At 34.8% G+C, this 27,043-nt stretch overlaps 1 protein-coding gene across 1 annotated transcript in view; it reads right to left on the bottom strand.

Annotated features, from left to right (window-relative positions):
* Fryl (FRY like transcription coactivator) overlaps positions 1-27,043 on the bottom strand; it is a 232,914-nt gene that overhangs the window by 60,692 nt on the left and 145,179 nt on the right. Inside the window, exons 17-32 of the mRNA XM_077803150.1 lie at positions 26,153-26,324; positions 25,374-25,506; positions 22,149-22,256; positions 18,542-18,779; positions 17,466-17,651; positions 17,111-17,197; positions 15,314-15,582; positions 14,541-14,736; positions 13,743-13,867; positions 12,058-12,115; positions 9,031-9,122; positions 6,219-6,391; positions 3,664-3,824; positions 3,072-3,182; positions 1,314-1,468; positions 923-1,022 (exon numbers count right to left, since the gene is read on the bottom strand). Coding sequence (XP_077659276.1) covers positions 923-1,022; positions 1,314-1,468; positions 3,072-3,182; positions 3,664-3,824; positions 6,219-6,391; positions 9,031-9,122; positions 12,058-12,115; positions 13,743-13,867; positions 14,541-14,736; positions 15,314-15,582; positions 17,111-17,197; positions 17,466-17,651; positions 18,542-18,779; positions 22,149-22,256; positions 25,374-25,506; positions 26,153-26,324 — 2,364 coding nt within the window. The remainder of the gene's footprint in view (positions 1-922; positions 1,023-1,313; positions 1,469-3,071; positions 3,183-3,663; positions 3,825-6,218; positions 6,392-9,030; positions 9,123-12,057; positions 12,116-13,742; positions 13,868-14,540; positions 14,737-15,313; positions 15,583-17,110; positions 17,198-17,465; positions 17,652-18,541; positions 18,780-22,148; positions 22,257-25,373; positions 25,507-26,152; positions 26,325-27,043) is intronic.

Genomic DNA, 27,043 nt, shown 5'->3' with positions numbered 1-27,043 from the left:
CAATATTTTATGGGTCCTCTAAAGTTCGATTATATTTAAAAGAACAACTCCCAAGAAATATTTCAGTTTAAAAATTACATGGTTATATATATATGATAAAGTATGTTCATTTCTAATGTCAGGATGTGTGCAAACAGGCAAAAGCTGTTTAAAGGGATTTACCTTCCTTGTTTAATTGTAATGATGTGGGTTAGTAGTCTAGTTAGAAAATAACTTCAGCAACTTAGTGGACAATTACTTGAAAAATATTTACCACTTTTCCAGTCCAAAATATAGTTGTACAAAATAAGTGTAAATGGAAAAACACGCTTTAAACAGATCTTGGTTAATCACAGATTAAATATGACATATAGAACTCCTTTTGTCATTATACTATGTGAAGAGCTATACTGTTAACTTTCCTCTTAATTAATTAAGGCATTAATTATAATTCCTAAGATGGTCCTACCAGCATCAGTACTACATGAAAGCATCAGGAGGGAAAAGAAAACCAGGATTTACTCAATCCTATTTTCAGCCCGTGGTTAAGATCAAAGAACTTTGCCCTACTATCAATTAGTTAAATACCCTATAATAATGATATATACTCAGTTTAATAAAGGAAGGTTCTATGAGGATATCACAATAGCTAATTGTTCACATTATTCTTGACTACTAAATAGAAATAGTTTCAATCAACATTTGTATCTTCAGATACACACTAATATCTTTCAATAATACAGTTCTAAATAGTTTATATTATTTGTAGATTTAAATATCTATATGATCTTTGTATCTATTTCTAATCAGAACTTGCTATCACGCTTCACTATTAAAAATAAAGCTAAATATTGGTATTAGTATGCTTTAATGGCAAGAATAAATTATTAGGCTTCACTAAATCCTGAGTGAAAAAAAATTTAATTAACAACTGTTTACAAACCTGTAACAGTTGCATAGCAACTTCATAGATACTTCTAGAAGAATCAGCTGCTTTAAACAGTATCAGATTTAGGAGCATCACTGTGTCACACTGATAATCCCTAGAGATAAATTTCACATGTTAGGTAAATAACAAGGTTTGAAGTCTTTTGCTGCAGTGGATAAAGAGAATGTACAAAAGGCAAAGTTGTATGATCTTCTAAGTTGGGGGGTGGAGGATTGTAAGGGAATAGGTACAACAGATTCATGGTGACCATTATCCTTATCGGTTAAGTTTAAAAAAAGAAATTCCTCCGGAGTTTAAAAAAAAGAAATTCAAAGGGAAACCTTTTCTTAAACAACAAACAAACAAACAAAAAAACTAACTTAGCATGAGACAGTGTCTATAGTACCTGTTCTGGAAGACATTCGCGATGGCTTTAAAGCAGCCAGCTGCCACCCTCTTGGAACCTGTGTAGCAGCGATCCACAGCCCAGTACATCAGGTTGCTCTGATCAGGGTTCAGCTCCAGCAACAACGTGACTGCTTCACAGCCCAACTGATGAACCTGAAATAAGGTCACAAAATTGCCAGGGAGGGGGAAAGTTATTTATATTTAATTTCCTATATTTTCTACCTTTTGAAAAATATTTTTTGGTACTAAGGATTGAACCCAGGAACATTTTACCACCAAGCTACATCCACAGCCTCCCTAGCCTTTTTTAATTTTTAATTTTGAGACAGGGTCTTGCAAAGTTGCTTAGGACCTTGCTAAGTGGCAAGGATGGCCCTCAAACTGTGATCCTCTTGCCTTAGCGTCTCCAAGTCACTGGGATTACAAGGCATGTGCCACTATGTCTGGCCATATTTCTCTACATTTTTAGTAAATCAGAATAGTGCATACATTTATTACATTTAATCACAAAACTCTGTCTTGTTTTGTTCAATTCCCTCTCATCCTTTACTCAGCCAAAATGATGACAATATGAATAAATTACACTTGGCCTGGGGTTCTCTTACACAAGATTCTTAGTGTAAGTCACTCTTTTGAGAGCCCCAAAGGCAGTTGATGAACATGAATGATGATAAGTGCTTTCAGAAAAATGAGTTGTTAACCTCCAATTATTTTTATCAAGCTATATTCTTATTTTTGTGATAACTCGATAGAAAAAAAATTATTCTGAGGGGAAAAAACACAAGTCCTATTTTAAATTCTGCAGTCTCTCTGGCAACACAGCAGTGATCACCCATTTATATTGGAGTAGATCTCACAATAAATAAATAAAGCTATCACACAATATACTGTCCAGTTATGTTGCTAATTTTACTTTGAAATATAAAATATTTTAAGCTTTATTTCAAAAGTGGTAACACCTTAATACAAATAAAAGCCTTTATATGGTTGTAAGATATAGCTTATAAACCATTCAGGTTGAAGGGAAACAATTACTAGGTCATCGTTAATGACTCAGTCTGTGTATTTATAAAGGAATATGTGTTTTTGTAAAGGAAAAGCACCTGTAGATATTTCATCAATATGAGATATTCTGTTTTGCAGAAACAAAATGCTGCTGAGGTTCTCTTTAAACATTTTTTATTTTTGTGCTCAAATATATTTTCTGTTGATATACAGAATGCTCTGTACAAAGCTGTATGATTGTACTATTGAGCTAGATCTATTTTTAAAAAATCTGGAACCTAGTCAAGTATACTTGACCATGTTAAAAATAGTATCTTTGTTATTAAAATTTTGATTGCAGAAGAAAATTGTCTAGTCTGTTTGTATAAAATATGAGACTAAGGAAGGCAAGAAAATGATTAATTGAAGATTGGGCAAAAAAAGGAAATTAAACATAGCAAATAACCTCTTTTTTCCATGGAGCTCAATGCATTCTAGATCAGTACTTTATAGACTCAGAACCCTATGAGAGATATATACACACTGCTATATTAATCCTAGAATATGAAAGTGAAATTAAAGTTACTCCATAGAGTGATAAATACAAATTGGAATTTCCTTAGATTACAATAATCTATTTAATTTTACATAATATAATTTTTACCTATAGTTCCATCCTATCTTTATTAAAAGATGACTAATTTTCAGAGGGCCATATTTTAATTCCGAAAGACAATTCATTATGAAATTTTAAGGGAATTATCCTAATTACCTTTTTGTCCAGAGAGTCCAAAATGTTATCCAGCCATTTGTACAAATAGCCATCTGATGAAAGTCCTACATTATCTGCAACAGGGCCACAACATAGTACAGCAGACATAGCCTTCAAACAATAATATCAGAATTACATTTAAAGATTTTAAGAGGGTCAATGTTGGTTGCTTAATGAGAAGAGGCAAGATACTTTTACTCATGTTTATCTAGCCACAAGATCTTTTTTTGTTGTTGCAAAGAAAAGCATAATAGTATTTTTTTAAACTAAGAAATTAATTATGAGTAATATCATCCTACCAAATTAGACTGGAAGAGAAGATTAAAAGACTTAAGTACTTGGAAATAGTATTCAGTTCTTTAAGTAAATGTTAATTTAAGTTTTGATAGATTCTGAAACTTTTTTGCATTGTATTTTATGTACTTAAATAAAGGTATGGTTTAAGTATTTCCATATGGCAGACAAACATGTATTGCAATATTCTCAGGCACTCTGAAGAAATCCTTACCCCATTTATAAAACCAGATAGAGACACATGAAAATATTTAACTCTGTTCTTAAGAAAAAAGGAATTCAGGTTCTAAGTAAATACCTTTAATGCACAGTATTGATGTCTATTAATTTGCATATTCCTATCACTGTATCTGTCCAAGGGTGTAAACATGATGCTAAAAGGACCTGCCCAGTGACTGAACAGCATAAACAGACTGTGACGAAGGCTCTGCTGAGGAAAAATACTTCTTCTCTGGTGCACTGTAAATAAAAACATAGAAGGAAAAATTTATTTCCATATCTTTTTACTTTAACATACATGGCAAGTCACTATTGAGTATGAGAGGCTGTAAAACAAAAAGCAAGTTTTCATTTAAACTTGCCCTAAACCTTCACAGTAACAGAAGTCAGTTATACAAATCCAAGTCACAGAAACTGTCACAGCAGGCAGAATGGCACAGGGAGACTGGCATGGAACAGGGAGTCAGGACCTGCTCCTCCCCAGGCTAAGATGTTAACACAAATACACCCCAGGATCCTGGTTAACTGGGAGGGCTTTGGATTAAAACAGTTATTTTAAACTTTCTATTTTTTTTTTCAAGCAGAAAAGTTGACTTTGAAAAGGAACCTTACACGGAATCTTAACATACAAAACAGATAACAGAGGAGTTAATCTGGGTGAAGTAAGGTGTGAGGCTCAGCATCCAAATCCATTCTGCTGCCTCCTGCTGATGGCATCCAAAGAGCCAAGGGCATCATTTGAAAGTGAATGCATTAGATGATCTTTTGCACTTTGATGTTCTATCCCATGAGTTCTCTGCATCAATCTTCGTTGAAGAACTTCAACAGTATCTCCATAAACTAAGGGGGAGATTGTGGAAAAGTGCACAGTAATAAGCTAAATCAGACCTTTATATCAGTGAGCTTTGGGATGGAAAATTTGAAGAAAAATGCTCTTTTCCACTCAACAGCATTATTTTCCTTCCGAAGATCAAAATAGGGCTCCTTCACTTGAAATTAACATACCCAACTGTGTGCTTAAGTGACCCTGTTATAAAATATAGCCCATGCTCTTTAAAAGCCAGCTGCTGGCATATACCATTAAAATAACAAAATAACCTTAATTTTTTGAGAGATAAGAGGTCTATTTATGCTGTAATACAGAAGAATTATAGTCACATTTTTGTGTCTTACATTTGCAAAGAATTTATGACTTTTAAAAATGCAATTGTGATCAGATAGAGCACTAATCTCCATGATATATATTGAACTCAAAAAATTTAATACCCCCAAAACTCAAATAACCCAATCAATAAATGGGCTGAGGAACTGAACAGACACTTCTCAGAAGAATCAACAAATATATGAAAAAAATGTTCAACATCTCTAGCAATTAGAGAAATGCAAATTAAAACTACTCTTAAGATTTCATCTCACTCTAGACAGAATGGCAGTTATCAAGAACACAAGCAACAATAAGTGTTGGTGAGATGTGGGGGAAAAGGCACACTCTTACATTCCTGGTGGGACTGAAAATTGGTGCAACCAATTGGAAAGCAGTATGGAGATTCCTTAGAAAACCTGGAATGGAACCACCATTTGACCCAGCTATCCCACTTCTTGGTCTACACCCAAAGGACTTAAAACAGAATACTACAGTGATGCAGCCACATTAATGTTTACAGCAGCACAATTCACATTAGCTAAACTGTGGAACCAACCTAGATGCCCGTCAATAGATAAATGGATAATGAAACTGTGGTATATATACACAATAGACTATTACTCAGCATTAAAAGAAAATAAAATCATGGCATTTGCAGGTAAATGGATGGAGCTGGAGAATATCACACTAAGTGAAGTAAGCCAATCCCCCCAAAAAATAAAGGCCAAATGTTCTTTCTGATAAGTGGATGCTGATCTACAATGGCAGTGGGTGATAGGCGGCAGGGGGCATCGAAGGAATGGAAGAACTTTGGATAGGGCAAAGGGAATGGAGGGGAGAAGGAATGGAGCATGGGGGTAGGAAAGTTGGTGGAATGAGACAGACATCATTACCCTAGGTACAGGTATGAAGACACAAATGGTGTGACACTACTTGGTATACAATCAGAGAAATGAATTGTGTACTATGAATCAAAATGCATTCTGCTGTCATGTATAACCAATTAGAAAAATTAAATAATAAATTTTTAAAAAAATGCAATTGTGTAAATCAAACTCCAAAGCACATCTTGGCGCTTGCTCCATAACAGACAGTATTGCTGTGTCCTTGTCATATTCACATTAATAATTCTCTTCTCCCATTATTCAAAACAATCTTGTTAATATTATTTAAAATTATCATTTGAAGCATTATACTCCTTTGTTCACTGCATCTAGAACAAATTTGTCCATACAGCTTATTCTAATTGATTTCTTCAGAATTTCGTTTCTGTGTCTTGACCATAATAATCTATGCTGGGTTGCTTCTTTGATTTCTGATCAACTGGTACTAATTTAAAAATAAAATGATTTCTTGCCATCCATGTTATGCTGTCATTTTTCCAGTACTTTTACAAGTTGCTTTTCAACTTGATTATAAAACCTCAAGGGAAGAGAATGAATTATGGTCTCCTAATACTCAGTAATGCTTTAAGAAACTAAAAGCAATACCTGGAACATTCTGAATGATATTCGCCACTAAGGCACTAAAATGGCATCGTATATCCTTCAGTGTGTCAGAGTCTTTTTCATTTTCTGCTTCCAGGAGTTGTCTGGTTAAATCTACATACTCCAATAAAGTGTTGTTGAGGAAATGTGTTTCATTATCAAGGCCACCACTTGCACTGAAAATATTGAAGAAAATAAATGATAATCAAAACGTGACTCCATTACATAACTCAAAATGAATTCCTAGCAATCAAAATTAGAATAATACATATTAAACTTTTCATGGTCATGGCAGTATAAAATTTAATGAATATGATTTTGATTTACTTAATATACATAAAATAGATGGTAGTTTATAATCAAAGAACTGCTATTTCAATTTGTATTATTCAATTCCATATCTAACTTTAATTCACTATTATAAGTGCTAAATGCTATCTGTATTTATTAACATATAGAGCTTTTTGATAAGGAGATAAGGAAGCTAATGGGAGGGAGAGGATAAGTGTAGAAAAATAGAAAGAGGAAAGACTAGTTTTATGTATATGTATAATATCCATGCATATTCATATTATACCTCTGACATAGTCAAATATCCACTAGGTACTTACTCCCCACAACCTTCTGGGATAGATTATTAAAGAGAATGCAAAATCTAAAGAGAATTCAAATAAGAGTGGAATAGAGTACTGAGTTTCACATCTTTTTAGATCTATGGAGTTGCCTCAAGAATCTCTGCAATGAGATTCTCTTTGAGTCAAGAGATCCAAGTCCGGAAACTGTGGACTGGTTGGAGGACTAGTGGTTAAAGTCAAAAGTCTTAAACTGCCTTGTTCTATCAGTTATTGCACATGTATATCATATCTACTCCAGAGTGTTTTAGTAAGAATATAAATGGGTCACTAATAAAATGACCTAGTAAATGATAAGTACTATATAAAGTAATAGCTCTTACATTAATGTTTATTAAGGTCAGCTTTCCTTGAAAAGTATTTCTAATACAAATTACTCATTCATTCATTCAGTTATTTATGATGGTACTAGGTACTGAACCCAGGGGCACTTTACCACTGAACTTCCTCCCCAGACTTTATTTTTTATTTTAAGATAATGTCTCCCTAACTTGCTGAGGAGACCTTGAATTTGCAATGCCCCAGCCTCAGCCTTCTGAGTCACTAGGATTACATAGTCTAATGTATCTGTGCCGAGCTTATTTATTATTTTAAAAGCAAAAACTATTATTATTATTATTATTTCATTTTTGCTAGTTGTGAGTAGTACCAACATCCTGAACCCATGAAAACAAGAATAAGGAGTTGCAATGTTACTGCAGTATTTTAAAAATATCAGTCCACAATAATAAACAATCATTATATGAATTCATGACCAAATATTTTTTCTTCTATAAAATGAGTGTTCTTTAAATTCTGGGACATGACCTATTAGTGAATGGGGAAGCAATTTAGTAGACTGCAACCTGCACCAAAACAAAGCATGCATTCATTTAAGTAACATTCACTGCTATTGTATGCACCAGGCAAGTGGGATCCGCTGGGTGAACTAAGATTCCAAGATTCTGACACTCAGAATTCAACTTTTTCCTTAACCAATAAATAAAATCTACAACATTGATAACCCTCTATTAATTTCTCTTTCTTAAAAAAATAACCAGAATACACAATAGTGTGTAAAAATTAAGTGTTCAAAAGAGTGAGAATAGCTTTTGTAGTTTCAAAATACCAAAATTCTGCAGTTCTTCAAAAGAGAATCATTATTTGCTATCATATTAAAAAAAAAAAAACCTTCAATGTAAAGCTTCTTAATTTACTAATGTTACCTTAAAAGGAACTTAAAAGGAAAAGATTCAGATACATATTAGGATATCTTTTTGCTTCAAGCTCATAAATTTCAATTTTACTTTTCCGAACTTAGCTGGGGTTTTTTCCCCCTTCTCTCATTTGCTTCTCATGTATTACGAATGAAGACTAAAGCACGGGTTTAAAATTTCTTTCATTAAAGTTCTATTCTGAAAACAATATCCAAAAGTATTTGATACTAAATATAAAACACATTACGTACAAAAAAGAAATATAATTAGGACGAATGCTAATGTAAAAATTCTACACCCAGTTACTATCTGGTTCAATTATAAATACATTTCTTCAATTTCTTTTCATATGCCTTTCTGTGGTTATGGATAGATCTGTTATTCTTCTCCTTCAATAGTCAGGAAGTACCACCGCCCTCCAAAGTGGTTATTTTTAAATACACTTCTGAGGGAATTTTCCTCAAGGGGCTGATCTAAGTGTCAAGAAACTTTCAGTTTAGCAATAACTCAAGGTTTTATGGTTTAATGTATAAATGATGGAAAACATAGTTATAAATTATTTTGTAGATTTAATTTTTCCCAGCAGAATAGTTAAAAGTTACTTGGAATGAATTTGCAAACCTTATAATATTTAGTCTTTTTAATAAGTGATTTTTTTCAAGCCCAGAAGAAATAAATCTTTAAGATGAGGTAAGAAAATAGGGAAGCCTGTCAAAATAAGGCTATTATTGTCCCTTTGCTTAGAAAACAGATTCCAACAAATAGCAAAATCATAGAAACATTATCACCAATTTTTGTCCAGAGTTCTGCTGGTAGATTTTCCAATACATTTTTTGACCACTCATGAATGCACAAGATGCCTTTTTGTAAATTAATGTGTACAGTGATGCTGATAGGTTTTGTTATTGCAAAGGTGTTTTTCTGTTTTTATATATTTCATGAGAAAGAATCATTTCAAAGTTTTGAAAATCAAAATCCAATACTGACCTGTGACTAATGACACCAGCATCTGCCAGCAGTTCAAATATTCGTACCAGCTGTACTCGTAAAATGTCTCGACGCCTGCGCCGTTTCATATTCTATTCCACAGATACAAAGATATTAATTAAAAAAACCTTCAGGGAAGGACACAGAAAACCCTGGTGTGACTCGGGAAGAATAACGCAAATGCCAGTGGCTCAACAAGATTATTCTGCTTGTGCGGAATTATTACTCTGCTAGACACTGCATCAAAGAGACATGTGACGATGTGGAAAACAAAATTCTAACTATTTTTAGGTGATTTGTTGATTTAACCATTATATAAGAATTCCAGGGATTAGTAAACTGTTGTCACTGAATCATAAAGACACTCTAAGAAGATGACAGAAGGGCAGGAAAAATTAAAGTCCCTAAAGGGGACTCAAGTAAACCCACAGATTTTTTTTATTCTAAAGTTTTTCAATGATTAATTTTGCTACAAAAAGTAAATATGAAACAAAAGAAAAATGTCTTTGCTTATTATAAAATAAATAAATAAATTTGTATTACTAGAGCTAAGAGAACTAATGCTAGCAGTAACACTTCAATTGGATTTTGCTTCCAACAGGATAACAGAATAGCAAAATATAGATCTTTTGAATCATTTTCAAGTCTAGATCATTATCTCCCTTAAGATGTAATTTTCATAATACAAAGCAATTAAAAACATTTTAGTCTTTCACTTTTATGTCCCTGGTCCACTTCTGTGTGTTCTATAACAGGCCAATTTGCTGATGACCCATTCATTACATTTACTGTTTCCATAGGGTCTTCCTAAAGTATACAGCAATTCGTTTTGAGTGGGATATCTTCTTAACAGTCCTGCAGGAATTCTGCAAAGTTTTAATTGGACTGTTTTCATTTTGTCTCCATAGAAAGACTGAAGCTCAGACTCTCAAACCATAACTCACATTCAAGGAACACCACTGTACTTATCTAATGACTTAACATCAGGACTCTTTTCCCCTAAACTCAGAAATGTTCCAATTCCATTTCCCTCACATAAATTGTCACATATTGTAAACAAAATTATCATTCTGATACAAAAACCTTACCAGTGAAAAAGTGGGGATAATATCCATACTCTATACAGGGTGTAAGTAAAGATGGGAGTGAGGGAGGAATTACTGATGATGTTTCAAAATCTAATAATAGAATAGCTGTTGTCACCTGTTTTTTTTTTTTTTTGTCAGGGGACCTCCAACATTAACAGCAGAGATTTCCGAACATCAGATACATATAAGGTGCTTTATGAAAAAAGATTTCTGGGCCCATCTCCAGGAATTCTTATCCAAAAGGCCCAGGGGTTTAATTTTGAGCAAGCTCTCCAAGTAACTCTCAGATGCCACTGGCATATAGCAACCACTGGACTACTGGATACAGCTCGGAGTCTTTCATGAGAAAGTCCCTATCATACTATCCAGTCTAATATTCAACCATTATTCCCTTTAAAATAATCATACAGAAAAAAATGCATAAGTTCCAAATTTGTGTGTATAATTTGTGAATGCTATTTTTCTGCCTAGAATGCCTTTCCCTTGCTTGTCAACTGGGGAACATGAAATTCACTCCAATATCAGCACTACCTCTACAATGCTTTCCTTTACCTGCAGGCAGAGAGTCCAAGGCTCTCTGTAGCTCTCATAACTCCTTACCTATGACATCATTACAGTGTGTAACAAATTGTTGTAATTATGGTTTACACAGTCATGTGCCCCACTAGACATCTAATTTCTAAAAGTTGCACAGAACTTGGTGCAGATTTGGATGTTTGGGATTCCAGAACCAGGATTTTCAAACTAGGACTCATAAGCCAAATCAAGCCCATGGCTGCCTGTCACTGTAAATAAATTTTTATTGGGAGATAGCCATGCCTAATTACTTATGTAGTCCATGAATGTTTCAAATTACAAAGTAGCTGTCATGAGACCGGTAAAGCTGAAAACATTTACTACCTGCTAATTTACAGAAAAAGTTAACTCCAGTTTACACCCTGCTTCCTGCTTATACTTAAGCTACAGCAATGTCTCATTTGTATTACACAATGGGTTCCTACATATGTTCAGTTGTAGGATGAATAGTTTTGTTAGACCACGACGCAAGAAAAGACCACTGACTCCAATTAAAATCAAATTAAAGCAAGCTTATTATTTCGACCGGCCGGGCTGCCTTGCCCCTCAAAATCGTGGGAGCCAAGGACAGCCCCGAGGCTTCTTTGTGGCCCAGTTTTATAGCCCAAAAAGTTACACAAAATGGGGGGGGGGTTACAGATAACAACATTCTGAAGAGCATAACACAAGTTTACATTTTTGCTGGCCCCGGCATCAGAATTTATGGAGATCTTAGAGACTCAGAGAGGGTCGTTGTCTGGCCAGGGAGGGCCAGAATTTATGAGGCGTCACTAAAGTTTAGGAAAGGGTTGTTATATGGTCAGGGAAAACCGGACTTGGGTGAGTTCAGGGCACGGGCAGGCATTCCAATCAGCTTTACAACATCAACTAATGGCCAGGCCATACAGCCATCCTGATATTTTTACAGAAAACAGAAATGAATCCTTCATAACTTGTGACAAGCTGGCTTCTAATCTAATGAGATAATTAGGCTAGGTATATCAGTTTGTATGTGAAAAAAATAATTTAAAAATACATGAGAAAGCTGGAGTTGGGTGTGATGGCACCCAGGTGTAATCCCAGCAACTTGGGAGGCTGAGGCAGGAGAATCCTAAATTCATGACCAGGCTAAGCAACTTAGTGAGGACCTGACTCAAAAAATAAAAAGGGGTGGGAGTATAGTTCAGTGGGAGAGTACACAGAGTTCAATCTCTGGTATCACAAAAAATGAAATATAAAATGAAATCAAATAAATAAAAATATACTAGATAATATTTTACTTCTTAATTTCTAACCTGTGGTTTAATATATAGTATATAGCAGAGAAATATGTGTTTGCCAAGAAAAAAAATTTAATGGTAGAAAACTATGTAACAGAGCTTACCTCTGGCCTTCTTTCGAGTGCCTCTTTAATTATTGGATGTAACTCCTCTATTAGTTCCCTAGAAAAAAATTATATGTAGTCTATTAATAGCTAAACAGAATCTGAATACTTACAAGCAAATATGTAAATATTAATGTAATGATGCAAACAAGTGTTAACCCTAACCCCACTGCTTCAAACACACTTTTATTTTTACTATAAAATAACACATCATTTTATAGAACATTTGGAAACTACAAAAAATAGTACAGGCCATTTATTTTAGCTTACAGAGAGGTATTTACCATCAATATTTTTGTTGAATTTTTTTGCATAATTTTTGAAACACTGTTACATATAAAATAGCATTTTTTTCTTAACACTAGTATAGTTACTTTTACATGCCATAATGAATTCATAATATTCTATCATACTTCAATAAATTGTCATTTATTATTGAATCATTCAATTCTGTCTTTCTGTTATTACAAATACTGGATCATTGACCAATGTTAATATTAATTAGTGTTCATTTCTGATTATTTCTTTATGATTAATCTTATATATTAAACCAATGGGTAAAAGGGTATGAACTTCATGAAAATGATAAATTTCTCTTTGTTTACATTTTGATTATGAACTGATAATGTGCTAATTTTATAAGATTGAGAAATTTTTTAAAGTCTAAGAAGAAAACAAAAAGTATACTCAATTTCATCATTTATATAAAGAAAACTGTAGACATTCCAAGTAATTGCTTCAAAATTGCTTCTATCCATAGGAATTTGAAAAATTTTTAAATGAGATAACTTATATAAAAGTTATTTTATATAAAAGTTATTTTCAGTAGCATGATAGTATATTTATTTCCCTAAATGTCTTCTAAAACTTCATTTATGTTGAATGCTCTCCCACTATAGCTATGTTAAAATTTATTAGCCTATTTTCTTGTACATGTCATCTTCAAGAAGAAAAAAAATCAATACTATCCTATACCAATCAAGATTCTGAAAAGAATACATTCAGGGCCCCACAGGAAACAAAAAAGCAGAACATAAAGAACATAAAGAATTTGCTTTATTAATATGAAAAATATAAAAAATGATGGATAATATGCATATAAATATTTCTTTGAAAGATTCCATTGTTTTAAACAACACAGAGAAAACTAAAGTTTTAACCCAGACTAAGATTATACATTAACAGAATTACTAGATAAGTAAAATGAGTATGAAAATATTAAAGATTTACATGGCATTTTATTACTTTTAAAGTATATTTAGGGAGGGGGTTGTTGCCCAGTGGTACAGTGCTTGTCTAACATGTGTGAGGCCCTCAGTTCAATCCCTGGTACTGAAAAAAAAAATTATACATGGATATGCTTTATTTCCATTCAATCCTGTGGGATGGGGTTGTGGTTCGGTGGCAGAGCATGTGCTTATTGTGCACAAGGCCCTGGGTTCAATCCCCAGCACCAGGAGGAAAAAAGAGGAAGAATTCTGTGAAGAAAATAGGGTTAACCTCAATTTGCTCAATAAAAATAAGGAAATAAAAGACTCAATTAACTGAGTTAAGTATTACTTGGCCAGTTAACTGGTAAAAGTCAGGGCTGCTACGCAACTATCCTAATGAGTATTCTGCTTAACTCTACCAGACCTCTAGTCTGAGTCTTATTTGACTGCAGAGAAACATAGGAAGATAATTACCTGAAAGCCCCAGGGTTGGTCCTGCCAAGACCTAGAACAAGGGATTCTGTGATTTCCATGCTCTCAGAGCGCATCATTGGAACTATGTGCTTAAACAAGGATGAAGGGGATGGGATGCCAATGATCTGAGGAAAAAATGCAGCCACAAATGATTCCAAGTCCAACTAAATAAGTTAACATTTTAAATTCAAAGTTGGGTCAAGTACATAAGATAGATGAAACTTCTACACGAATGTTGCTTCAAAATTCACCTGTGGTATATGCAACCTGAAAGCATTACATGCTTTAACCAGGGGCTTACTGCAGGTTACTTAATAGAACTTGTTTGTAGGACTCTTAATTTCTTAGAGATTCACTACCATATAATCATATAATATAATAGGCTGACGTCCACCATCAAATCCTTGATCCATGAACAGGAGTTAGTAAAATTATGTCTAAAATAGTCATCAGTGTCAAAGTCAGACATTCAGTCTTAAGTTTTCTTTAAGTACACCACATTTTGTGTCATACCATAAAAACGATATAACTGTTCTTACTGAATATTTGGTATTATTACATAATTTAGGACAATTTTAGAAAGGCATTTAATTTTTTAAATTACTCTTTTTGGGCACTGAGAAATCTGAGAACTCTAGGGACTAGAGGAAGGAAAACAGGTATGATATCTTAAAAATATGGATTTCCTTGAAGTATTTTAATTTCCAATGTAAGTAAGTAATCTATCTGTGAAAAGACATTTTACAATATTCCTTTCATAGTACCACTCAGAGTCAATGGTGGGTCTGAAAAACTTACTTTGGAATCAATGCCATAGCCACTGTCAGGGGTGGACGCCAGCGTCTCGGGAGGAGAACATCTCACAGAGCCTGCAGATGTTGAAGAGGATGCGGATGTTGCTGCACTGCAGCAAAGAATTAGATAGTTTCTCCATAGGCCAATGTAGGAGTCACTGCTTGTGGTCGTATTTACTTTCTTAGCATTGATGGGACTACTGAGGAAAAAGACAAAAAACAGGTAGATACAAATTATAACATGTTTTCAAAAGTTTTTTTTTTTTTTAACTAAAGTTAAATCTCTATCATATACCATATATCTCTATATTAGGAGAGACAGTTTGCATCAAGATTTAATACTAGTACTGAATCTCTGTGGAATAAGATAGACATGAATAAAGTGTTCGACACATGTTATGTACCAAGCTCAGTACTATTAAGAAAACAAACATAATTTGGTGACCCTGCATACATGAAAAGGGGGAAGGGGCTATAAGATACATCCTTCACAACTTTATTTTCCCTTAAGATATCAATATAGCATATCATACACACACACACACACACACACACATAAGATACATCCTTCACAACTTTATTTTCCCTTAAGATATCAATATAGCATATCATACACACACACACACACACACACACACGAATGAGAGAGGGAGAGAGAGAGATCCATATAATATGGCCACATTACTTATAGGACTTCCAATTTGTACAACTTCCCAAATGCATCATGAAAGCTGACAGCTGATACATTTTTAAATTTACACTAGGAAAACAACTTACTTTATATCCACCTGGGGGGACAACAACTGCAATCTTGTGTAGGCAAACATCCAAGCATAGCTCACAGCTGTTGAGCAGTGTTTAGGAAGGTTTTCTTGCTTTAAAAAACTGGAGAGACTTATAATCCATGGGTCTTGGCCTTGGGTCACATGTGCAAATATCCATATGTGCGATGGGCTAATCACATCAAACTGGTGGCTAATAGGGGAAGAGTTCCATTCTGCTAATGTTTGTAAATCTATTGAGCTAGGGCAATATAGCAAAGTAGTCTACGAGAGAAAAAAAAATTGGTTATTGCACATTTCAATAACTTTCAAAGTTCTGCCATGTGAATTGCTTTAAGTGGTCATTGGTGGTTGCTAGAATAGAGGATAACATGAGGTCTGAGGTTGGTTTAAGGGGATGGTGAATTCATGAAACTGCATATGCATACACAAATTTTTCTGGAAAGAGATTGTATACTTTCATTATTCTCCAATGGGTTGACAAACCAAAAAGGTTTTGAACCATTACTTAAGTAACTTAAATATGAATAGCCAACTTTTATGGGCATACTGAAGCTGCTAGCGAACTAAAAAGTGAGCCATTAACTTTCATGCTGATATGCCCTACCTATGCATGAGTGGAACAGACCAGAAAGAACATGGGCTTTTCTCCAGAGATGCATGTTCTTAAATAGTTGTTCAATGAAGAGATTAAGATTTACTTTCAGAGCATTATGTTCAGTAAGCACTACTTTATGCACTAGAAGCAAGTCACCTATTACTCTTTGTTAACATAATTCATGATTAATAATCAAAACAAAAATTTTTTGATTGATATTTTTAATCATCTCTTACTTAGGCTTCTTAAACTTCATTATTATCTCTCTTGGTTGTTGATAATGAATTATTAGCCAGGTGTTTTACAGAAAGTGCATGAACCTCCTGTCCATGTACTCCAAGACAAGAGGAAAAGAATTTAGAGACTGACAGTTATTCCTATATCAATGTTGATATGTGACTTTTTCATATGTTTTCTTTGTAATGTGTTTCTGACAAATGTGTTTCTTTCCATTCTATCAAATTACAGGGCATTGGCATAGAATACAATACAATAATATTTAATTATTACACATAAACTTATAAAGCAATCAAAAAACATTCATTGAAGAAGTAGAGTATAAGTTTTTGCATTGAATTTGTGAATTTCAACATTTTTTGTATGATTTTTAACAAGGATGTCTATGTTCAGAATATCATATGCTATAATAAGTACCAAATAGCAGTCCATAGTAACACTAAATTTAAGAGAAACTATAGCTTAGTTAGACTAGAAATAAAATAATTTTATCTTGGTAAAGTTCTAATAATTTCCATAGGGACAAGAACTAATCATAGGCTAAACAGGTACCAATTTAAAAAACATTTTGTCTTTTAAAGCACTTGACATGCTTTAAAAATACTTACTAATGCATTACATTTATTTGTTTGTTTGTTTATTTAAATATTTGGTACTGGGGATTGAACCCAGGAACACTTAACTATTAAGCCACATCCCCAGCCAATTTATTTTTATTTTTTATTATAAGGCAGGGTCTCACTAAGTTGCTTAGCACTTCACTAAGGTGTTGAGGCTGGCTTTGAACTTCCTTCCTCAGCCTCCCAATTCACTGGGATTATAGGCATCCACCAGTGCTCATGGCTTGCATGACATTTATTAAGGAAACTCATTTATTTATGTAGGCATAGGTATATAAGTGAATGTGTATGCCTTAAGTCCCAAAACGATACTGAGAAGTGTAAAATCATTACTTACCTGATCAGCCCCTGTGAGATGTATGAAGCTCTCAAGAATGGATGGGCTCAGCCTGTCCATCACATCTATGGCTAATTCATCATCACCCTGTTAAAAAAAAAAGACATCATATATCTAAAAACAATTATCAGTGTTTCAGAAAAGTAGCCAAAGCTAAGATACTGAAAAGTTCACTTCAGCACTCTTTGTTATGAAAGAAATTGAGGCCAAGTGGGTCAGTTTAGATACTCTTTCCTAAAAGACTTTCTTAGAAAGCAACATACCTACATTGTAACAACAGAAATGAGATTAAGATAACAAAAGGACGATTTTAAAGTACTTTAACTAGATAACTAATGAAATACCTACATCTTACCTTAGGTATTTCCAAAAGTGCAAACAAAGCCCGTATTTCTCTAAGGACACTGACGGCTAATCTCCTAGTGGCAGGTCGACTGCTACAGAGGATGACGAGTGCAAACCCTTCAACCACATGGAATACAGTGGAATATGGGCTCCTTTCTGGAGGAGGGGGATGAGAGGCTCCATTTGTTACACCATGCTTCAAAAACAAATACAGATTAAAAGTAAGATTAAAAAGGCATCTGTACAGACATTTCAAAAGAACAATAAATAAAAAATAAAGCAAGTCACTGAAATTAGGGTTATAGGTCTGTCTTGGCTCAAGCAATTTGAATAGTATTTCATTTATAAAACTGTAATAGTGTGCAAGAAGAAGAAAGTATCTAAATATGAATTATGTACCTAATTTCTATCACTCACTGACAACTCTATAACCTTGGAACAAACACAACTACTCTCAGTCTAATGTTCCCATGTGTAAAACTGAGAGGAATTTATATTTTTCCTACTGCAAGGTGGACCAGCAGCACAGCATCACTGGCAATCTGTTAGAAACAGAGATTCTTAAGCCACCAGTGAGTCATATGCTCATTAAAGGTTGGAAAGCTGGGTTGGCTTAGGTGGTGCCACTCTAAAATTCCAAGATTCTATGATTTACACATTACCATAAACCAACAATTTAAGCATCTTTTATTGTTAAGGAATACAGACATTAAATGTGAAGCAGGGATTGGTGCCTTTGATAAAATAGTCAGGTGATCCAAATGGAAGACTACCAAAATTTTTTATTGTGTAAGTTTAGAAAATATCAGAAACAATCTAAATGAGAGCTAGAATTAGCTCTACTTTCTATGCTCACTGAAATAGAATTGTTATCAAAGGGATAACAATAAGTGGGAAAAGGTGCGAAACACAAACATTTTATATTTAACATATCCACTACTGGGAAGTTCAGTGCAAGGAATTAAGAACACATTAAGAGTAGGTAAAAGTAATATAAATTTTTGAGAATGTAAACCTATATTGACATCATTATTGGTCATTTACCACTGATCATATACAAAGGGAGAGTATAAGAGAATTTGGTACCTGTGAGTCCTGGTTTTTGTTATGCATTTGGGCTGCTTGTTTCCACTGATTTATTAATTGTACCAACATCTTTACAGCATTATCAAGAAGCGTGGGGTGGACATCAGTCACTTCACGAACAATAAAATAAACAAATCCTGAAAGAACATCCTCCCGCCAATCTGGAAAATCAAGCATTAGTGCCTGCAGAGTATTGAAAGCCAGAGCACGCAGTTCTTCATCCATGTGAATTGTGAGCCTACCGAGAACAAAATTCCATTAGATACCTCAAAATCTATCCTAGAGTCTTATCATTTAAATTTAAAACTAAGACGTTAAAATATATATCCTCTTCACTGGTTTGTAAAAAGTGCAAAGACAGGAGCCAATGTTCACTTTTCTTGTGCGATACTCATCCCTTATGCCAACTAAGTCTACATGAATCTATTCACATCAGTTGTTATTTTCACTATAATTCAGAATGACATCTCTGATCCTAATTTAAATGCTGTAGTTTAAAACAGAATACAGATGGCATGTCAGGAATGCACTTAAACTTTCAAGCTTCAAAATACTGTGTTATTTTATAGTCAATAAATTATCATATCAAGTCACATAATATCTTAGCACTATCTCATATTTATTTAGTCCTTTAACATCATGGGAAAGGACATGACTTATCTCAGTCATTTCCTATATGTAGTTGAGGTTACCTTTATATAAGATGGCTAATTATGAAAAAGAAAATACAAAATAAAGATGGAATCAATTAATAGCAATTATTCTTGAAGGTAAGAATAAGAGTAAGTCTGGGAGTTGCATCATAAATGGTACATGCCTAGGGGAAAAAAATGGGTTGACTCAACACCCAAGGCCCCAAAGAGAGTTTAAGGCTAAATAAATTAGAGAAGAGGCTATACAAAATTACTTTTTAAAACAATCAAGATAATACAAGGCCTTGAACATAATGTCAGTTATAGGATTTTAACCAAACATTAAAAAAAGAGAATGACGAATAAGAAAATCATCAAAAAAAAAAAAAAAAAAAAAGCTGCTGTAGTGAAGCCACCAATGTCTATTACCAGATGAACAGGAGTTTCAAATTTGGGGCTGAAGAGGATTATTTGGTGACTGACAATTAAAGACAAATGTATTAGAGTTAGAAATAGCCTAAAAGAATATGACAAAAAAGTGATATTAAGTTGGTGTAATGGCGAACGCCTGTAATCCCAGCATCTCAGGTGGATGAGGGAGGAGGATTGCAAATTCAAGGCCAGCCTCAGCAACTTAGCAAGACCCTGTTTCAAAATAAAAAATAAAAAGGGCTGGGGATGTGCTTCAGTGGTTCCATCCCCAGTACCAAAACAAAATTAATATTAAATTACAACACAATGCCAAGTGCAGTGGCGCATGCTTGTAATACCAGCAGTTTAGGAGGCTGAGGCAGGAGGATCATGAGTTCAAAGCCACCCTCAGCAATTTAGTGAGAACGTGTTCCTAAATAAAAAGGGCTGGGGATGTGGCTCAGTGGTTAAGTTAAGCAACCCTGGTTTCAATTCCCAGTATTAAAGAACAAAAAAAAAATCCCTACCACACCACAACTGCAAAAGTGCAAGGGAAGCTGAGCAGTTGGAGTCATGCACAATGATAGGAGGGAAGCTGCACGGTTTAGGAGAAAGGAGGGACCAACAGTATCTACCCTGCTGAACTCAGTTCTGGTCTTCACCAAACCAACCTTCCTCTAAGAAGGAGGCTGAAAAGAACAGGTATTCCAGCCTCACAGATTTGGGCATGAGGCACGAAGCAGCAGTAGTAGTTACATCAGCACATCACAAGGAAACCGTCAGAACAAGGCTCTGTAGCCCAGTGTGTTCTATCTATGAGTGACACACCAAGGGAGACACTGTCCACAATGCTGACTTAAAGGTTATTTCAACATCCCTCAAATCCATGAATGTATCATTGATCATACACCTATCTGTGTGACTCAGGACAAAGATCCATGAGTTAACTATTCCTTGTGAAAATGAGGTAACAATGAGTCCTGGCTGATTAAAGGTAGGGAAACGAATTAACTTTATATCCTTTATTTTAAGTCAAGATTTGCGTAACATCACAATTCCAAATGATAGGGGTAGAGTACAAGAGAGAACAGACCCTAGAGTCTTCCTTTCCACTGAATCAATTAATCAGGAAACAAATGTCATTAGGGAAAGAAGCAAAGCAAATAGCAAAGCAAATTGTCATTCGATGTTCAGATGCTGGCTTCTTTCCTGGGCTCCCCAGTCACTGCCCGTTACAGGTGCAGTTTCATTCAGGTGGAGAATATGGGAAGCCCATCATGGTGGTCATCCTTCACAAAATCTCAGGTGAGTTAAGCAGAAGTGGGAGGAGTAAGAGCAGAGTAAGAATGGCAGCTGTTCACTGCTCTCCCAAGGAAGAGTGTTATAAATAATATATCTCTAATTTCTGATGTTGGCATGAATTTTGTAACTCTGTAATGTAATTCGCAGCAAAAATTAAGAGGCAGAGTGGAAAAGGAGGAATTTATGGAATGGTGTCAAGTTTCAAAGCAACCCCTTTTTCCTCTACTCACGAGAGACAAAGACCATTCTATCTCTGTCCCCAACCTTAACAGCTGACAGGGTGGTATGTGGCTGTTTGAACACCAGGTATTCCCAAGAAGAGGGTGGAGGGAACCTGAAGCAATCTATTCACCATTTATTCATTGCATATTTGATTTGAGTCTCAATGGTAAGTGCCCAGCAACCAGTACATATTTTTCAACAGAGCTGAGCATCCCTGTTCTATTACAGTCAGTATACTTGGTTTTCCATCTAGGGTAGGGGCTGGCAAACAGTGGCTCAAGGGCTAAATCCAGCCAGAAAGATGCCCATTCCCACAGTCACGCCCACTCCTTTACAGATCATTGCTGGCTGCTGTTGAACTACATGGTAGAGATATGATCTGCAAACCCTAAGATGTTTACTATTTGGTCCTTTACAGAAAAAAATTGTTGACCGCTTATCTAGGGAGACCCTACTGGTACCAACAAGGAAGTTTTTCAATAGGTCACTGGTGCAACTCAGAATTAGTTTTAGGAGCTAGTATTTAAGTTTGGTTGTCATGACATTTCCTCATTTTGTAGAGCTATATCATGATAAAAGAAAGGAAAAAAAAATAAACTTAAATGCTATAGGCTCTGTCACAGGAGAAAAATGGGGAGAAAGAAAAGACCTGATCACCACTCAGGATACTAAAGAAATGACTGTAGGAGTAAACACAGTAATTAATTCCTAACTGGGTGTCACCACACACTGATAATGCCTATATGTTAAGGAATAATTGTCATATAAATTCAAGGAACTATTACCAGATAGAAAGATAAAGAATTGAAAAATGGGATCTGTATGGAAATCCAAAAGAACTTCAGAAGTTAAAACTGAATAGGAAGAATGTGTTTAATAAATAATAAAAGACAACAGGGACTTAGAAAGTAAATCAAATAAAGGACTGAAAATGTCTTCATTACTGGTTTGCAGTGTTAAAAACAGAAGTCTATCACAAATTTAAAGGGATAGTAAAGACATAAAAATCAGCACAGCAGATAATAATAATTCCTATTTACCTTGCTAACAATTCAATGAGATCAGTTCTGCTCATACCGTCAGGAATCAACCTTGGAATTGCAGCGATGCAAGTTCTAAACAAATCAATTTTAGGTTTTCTTTCCCCCCTGAAAAACATATCACAAAGAACTTAATAAGAAGTGTATTATGTATGCTGCACAATTTTTTGAAATTGAATTTGCAATAATTGAAATCAAATTTGCAATAATTATTACAGTAGGTGGGAGCCTGTCCCCAAGCTTATTGCACTTAATATGAAAAGTACACTAAGACAAATCCAGTAGAAAATTAATCCTGTGGCAGATAAAAGAATACAGAGATAATTCCAGAAACAGACAGCCAGCAAGCAATAAAGTTTTCATTAATTACAAACAAAGCACATCAACTTTATCAAATAAATAATATGTAAACAAATTATAATACTTTAAATAAAAATCAGATTATTTAAAACAATTTAGCCTTCTATAAACATTCGTTAAATACTGATATTATGAAGAGTAGTGTTGACATAATTGAATATCTATTATTTGGGGCCTATAAAATTAACAACAAAATTTTTTTTTTCATTTAACATTCCATACTAACAAGGGTTTCAGGATAAGACATCCTTATACATCACTGTTGGCATTAATTTTTTTGTCCTTTTGTGATACACATACAAATATATATGTTTAAATTTTATATAATAAAATGTGCTTTTTGTTTTTGTATCGGGGATTGAACCCAGAGGTGCTTTACCCCTGAGCTACAGCCCCCAGCTCTTTTTATTTTGAGACAGTCTTGCTAAATTGTTGAGGCTGGCCTCACACTTAGGATCTTCCTGTCTTGGCCTTTCAAGTTGTTGAGATTATAGGTATACATCACCACATCTGGCTAAAATGTGTCAATTTTTGAAACTCCTAGACTCTCCAGAGCAGAGGCTTAATAATTTAATTATCTTATATTTTCTTTCTTGCCTTCCTTTCTACCTTTCTTTTTGTGGGGTGCTAGCAACTGAATCCATGTCCATGGGCATTCTAAGCAGGTATTCTCCCACTGAACTCAACCCCAGGTCTTCTACTATATCCTCTTATAGCTATTTGAGAGTTTCAGTTATTATTAATTTTAAATATCTAACCTCTTAATTTTTATTTCAGTCTATATTTCAATGTAAGGTTTTTAAATATTTTATCAAAATTGTTCTCCACTTGGCCTAATAAAATAATCCTTATGTAGAAAATAATTAGGAATGTTCCAAGTGTTTTGGATCAGTATTTGTTATAGGGGCAAATAATTCAATATTTCTTCTAGAGATGTTTATGTGTTTGGTCCAAAAGGCGTGAGTTTCAGTCACTGATTTAGTTAAATCACATATATTATTTAATTAATAAAGAAATAAATTTCAGCTACTCTACATTAGCTAATGGCACAAAATTTGCTATTGACTTGTTAGTCCATAGGTGCTGTATGAGTGACAGAAGCACACCATGGTCAGTGACTGACCACACCACGTCTTTCAGGGCTGTGGGAGCCCAGTCAGTGTACACCTGCCACCCAGTTCTCACACAGCCAGCCAAGGGTGCAGGGGTGTTGCCTGCTTATTTCCCAGTGATAAAGCCATGTGACTTTTATAAAAATGGAGAATCAAAGGAGAAAAATCAGCCAACAAAGATGCAAGTGCGGCAAAGAAAGGAAGAGATATGGCTGTAGTTTAATTATAATTTTATGTTGCCCTGGCATTTGTTTTTAAATACAAGTTTAATTTTCTCATTTAAGGCACAGGGCTCAGTCACCCTTGACCCACTTTCTAATTCTACATACAACCCTCATTCTCCACCATTTACTCGATGTGACAGATCCAAGGTATGTGCCACCTCCCCCTGGGACAGCTAGATACACCCTGGCTGACTGGCCCCATGGACACCAGCACCCTGTGTGGACTGTGCAGATAAGCCACCATGGCCATTTCTTAGTCACAGAATTACCTCCTGGACCTTGTGACTGCTTGCTTTAAACACAACTACTAAAATATCTTGAAGGAAACCTGTTTGAATAACACTCTGGACTCATGAGTCCCTTTCTCTTTCTTTTTCCCTTCATAACACCCTTCTATGTGTGTGTGTGTGTGTGTGTGTGTGTGTGTGTGTGTGTGTGTGTGTGGCCTCCAGGTGTGCCGTGTACAACCCCCACCTCTCCCTGAAGGACTTATAAGTAATAAAATCTTTATTTTCATCTTGTCTCTCTCCTCATGACTGAAAGACCCTAAAGACCCTAAATTAAAATGCACTAGAAGTGAAATTCAAATTGAATGTTAATGGAATTACAGAAGAAATAGCAGATAAGGGAATATTGATACTGCTGCCACTTCAGACACTACAAGAAAGTCAGAGGAATGGAATGCAAACTTACTGACTTACATGAGGAAAATGGTTCTGGTGACAAGAAGAAAGATATCTCAGAGAAGGGAATATAGACAAAAACTTCACATTACAGAAGCTCAGAGAAATTAGAATACAGCAGCATATAAAAACTGTATATTGCAACTAAAATGCACATTACATAAAATTTAAATATGTATATTTGTATCACAAAAGCACAATTATAGTTACATCAGACTGTAATACAAATATTAGAACACATAAAAATCTCCCTTATAGAGAATATGCAAATGTTTTCTAGAAAACAAAAGAAGTTGCTGCCATAAAATACAGCCTCCTGAGGAGTAAGTCCCTAACAATATAGAAGACACTAGGATGACAAATAACTACACATGTGGGGATGGGGTAGAATGAGTTTCTACAAGAAACTACTCAGACATTATTCCCCTATGTATAACCCCTGGTTCTAAGAGACAAAAATACCCAAGTTCTGGTTTTTGGAATTTCTCTGTCTTTTTTTGTGTTTTGTTTTTTTAATTGACTCTGGAAGTAAGAGCATTTGCTTCTGTCTTAATAACCTAATCATGCCCATACAACACACATCTGAATTTATTCACTGAATAAAATGTAAGGCCTTTAGTTGGTAACTACACTGGGACCCAGAGTGACTTCTGTTATTGCACTAGTTGAACATTAAGTTAAAGAATAAAACTGACATGTGGAAGGAGTCACTGTATTCAAAAGTACAGCAGATGGCAACCTGGGAGAAGTCTAAAGAGAAAGTGAGGAAACAGGTAAGCAAGAATGAACCATCTGAACTTTTACGAAAAGTGAAACAGCAATGAAGGTAAATCATTTACTACGTACGTAATCATATCTTCAGGCTCCTTATTAGACATCTGCACACTAGTCATACACATTGGTCTTCCAACTTCTTTGTCCAAATGTCGGAGAATGCTATCTAATGCTTTTCTTACTTGAGGATAATAAACTGACATTCCTAGGGTGAAAAAAAAATCTCATAGTTAGAATACATCAGAAATTATAAAAATAATTGTTAGTTTGGGTAAAAAAAGCCAATTGATCTTAAGTTAAACCCAGGGCCTTATATATGCTAGGCAAGCACTCTACCACTGAGTCACATCCCCTTTTCAAAATTTCATTTTGAGTCAGGGTCTCACTAAGTTGACCAGTCTGGCCTCAAACTTGCAATCCTCCATCCTGTATCTCTGGAGTAACTGGGATTACAGACATGTACCACCAAGCCTGACCTTATCAATCTTTAAATGACATGAACCTATTATGATCACAAAGAAGGAGTTTCAACTATAAAATATTCTTCTCCTGATCAGCTTTAGTATTTTGGAATAAGTGGAGGAATTGTACAAAAATTATGCAGAGAGTACAAATTAACTAGAAGAAAGGATAAAATTGAGTGAGCCATATCCTGTGAGAAATTAGATCTAACAGGAAGACTCTCAACATGAAGACATATAAACATTATAAAAAATGTATTTATTTGATACTAATGTATATACTAAAATAACCATTTTTAGCAAATATATACTTTAGATTTGATCAGATAATTTTAGAAAGAATATTAAACAATGTTACAAAGTAATTTATTTCTTCCAGTTGACACTAACCTATGACTTTTGCCTCTTCATCAGTCAAAGTTTTATTAAGAAAAATTTTCTTCACACGAAGAGTATTTCCTGAGGGAAGAATAACTCCTGTTGTGGGCATCGGGGGTTCACCATCTTTCTGCTGCAAACTGTCGGCAATTACAAGGAAGACTCTGAGGCCTATGTTCATTCTCTTTAGGGGAAAAAAAGTTTCAAAAGGAAGAAATCAGTGCCATACATTATCTTCTTTCATGTGAGAAATATATTACCGAATAACACTAGGGGAGATGGCAGAAAGAAGACAGAAGGAAAAATAACCAGTCTAGGCACTAGAGTTTTGCTTTAGTATCAAATCCCCAAATCTCACCCATTCCCTTCTGGGTCAAGTGTCTCTCCTACCCTCCAAGTGTATTCCAAACCTCTTCCTTTTTCTTTTACCTTGACTTCTTCGGTCCATACTTTTCTCTTTCTAAGCAAATGACTTTTCTTTCAATTCTCAAGAGTGAGAAAAAACTTTTCTCAACCTCTCTCCACAAACTGTACCAATCTACTCAGAATAGTACCTCTTATTACTCCTCTTTGCTGTTGATACAGTGCAGGCGATGATGACCTTCCTACTTTTTAAAATCCTATATGCTTTTGTATTTTCTGGAACATTCCACCATCAATGATCTCTTCTCATTTTTTGCATCTTCGCCATTTCCCTCTCAACTGAACATACCCATCTAACTATATTCAGGTATGTTAATGCACCGGATATTTCCATACTGCTTCTCTGAAGCAATTCTCATTCATCAGTGACCAGTGGGCCTTCTCTGGAATCCTACTGGACTTTGCAGTAGCACAGGTACCACTAAGTGCTCCTCCCCACCTGACACACTCCCTTCCTTTGCTATTTTGTACCATGGACTG

The sequence above is a fragment of the Urocitellus parryii genome, chromosome 10, assembly GCF_045843805.1.
Source record: "Urocitellus parryii isolate mUroPar1 chromosome 10, mUroPar1.hap1, whole genome shotgun sequence".
Classification (NCBI taxonomy): Eukaryota; Metazoa; Chordata; class Mammalia; order Rodentia; family Sciuridae; genus Urocitellus; species Urocitellus parryii.
This window is presented reverse-complemented; position numbering and strand designations above follow the sequence as displayed.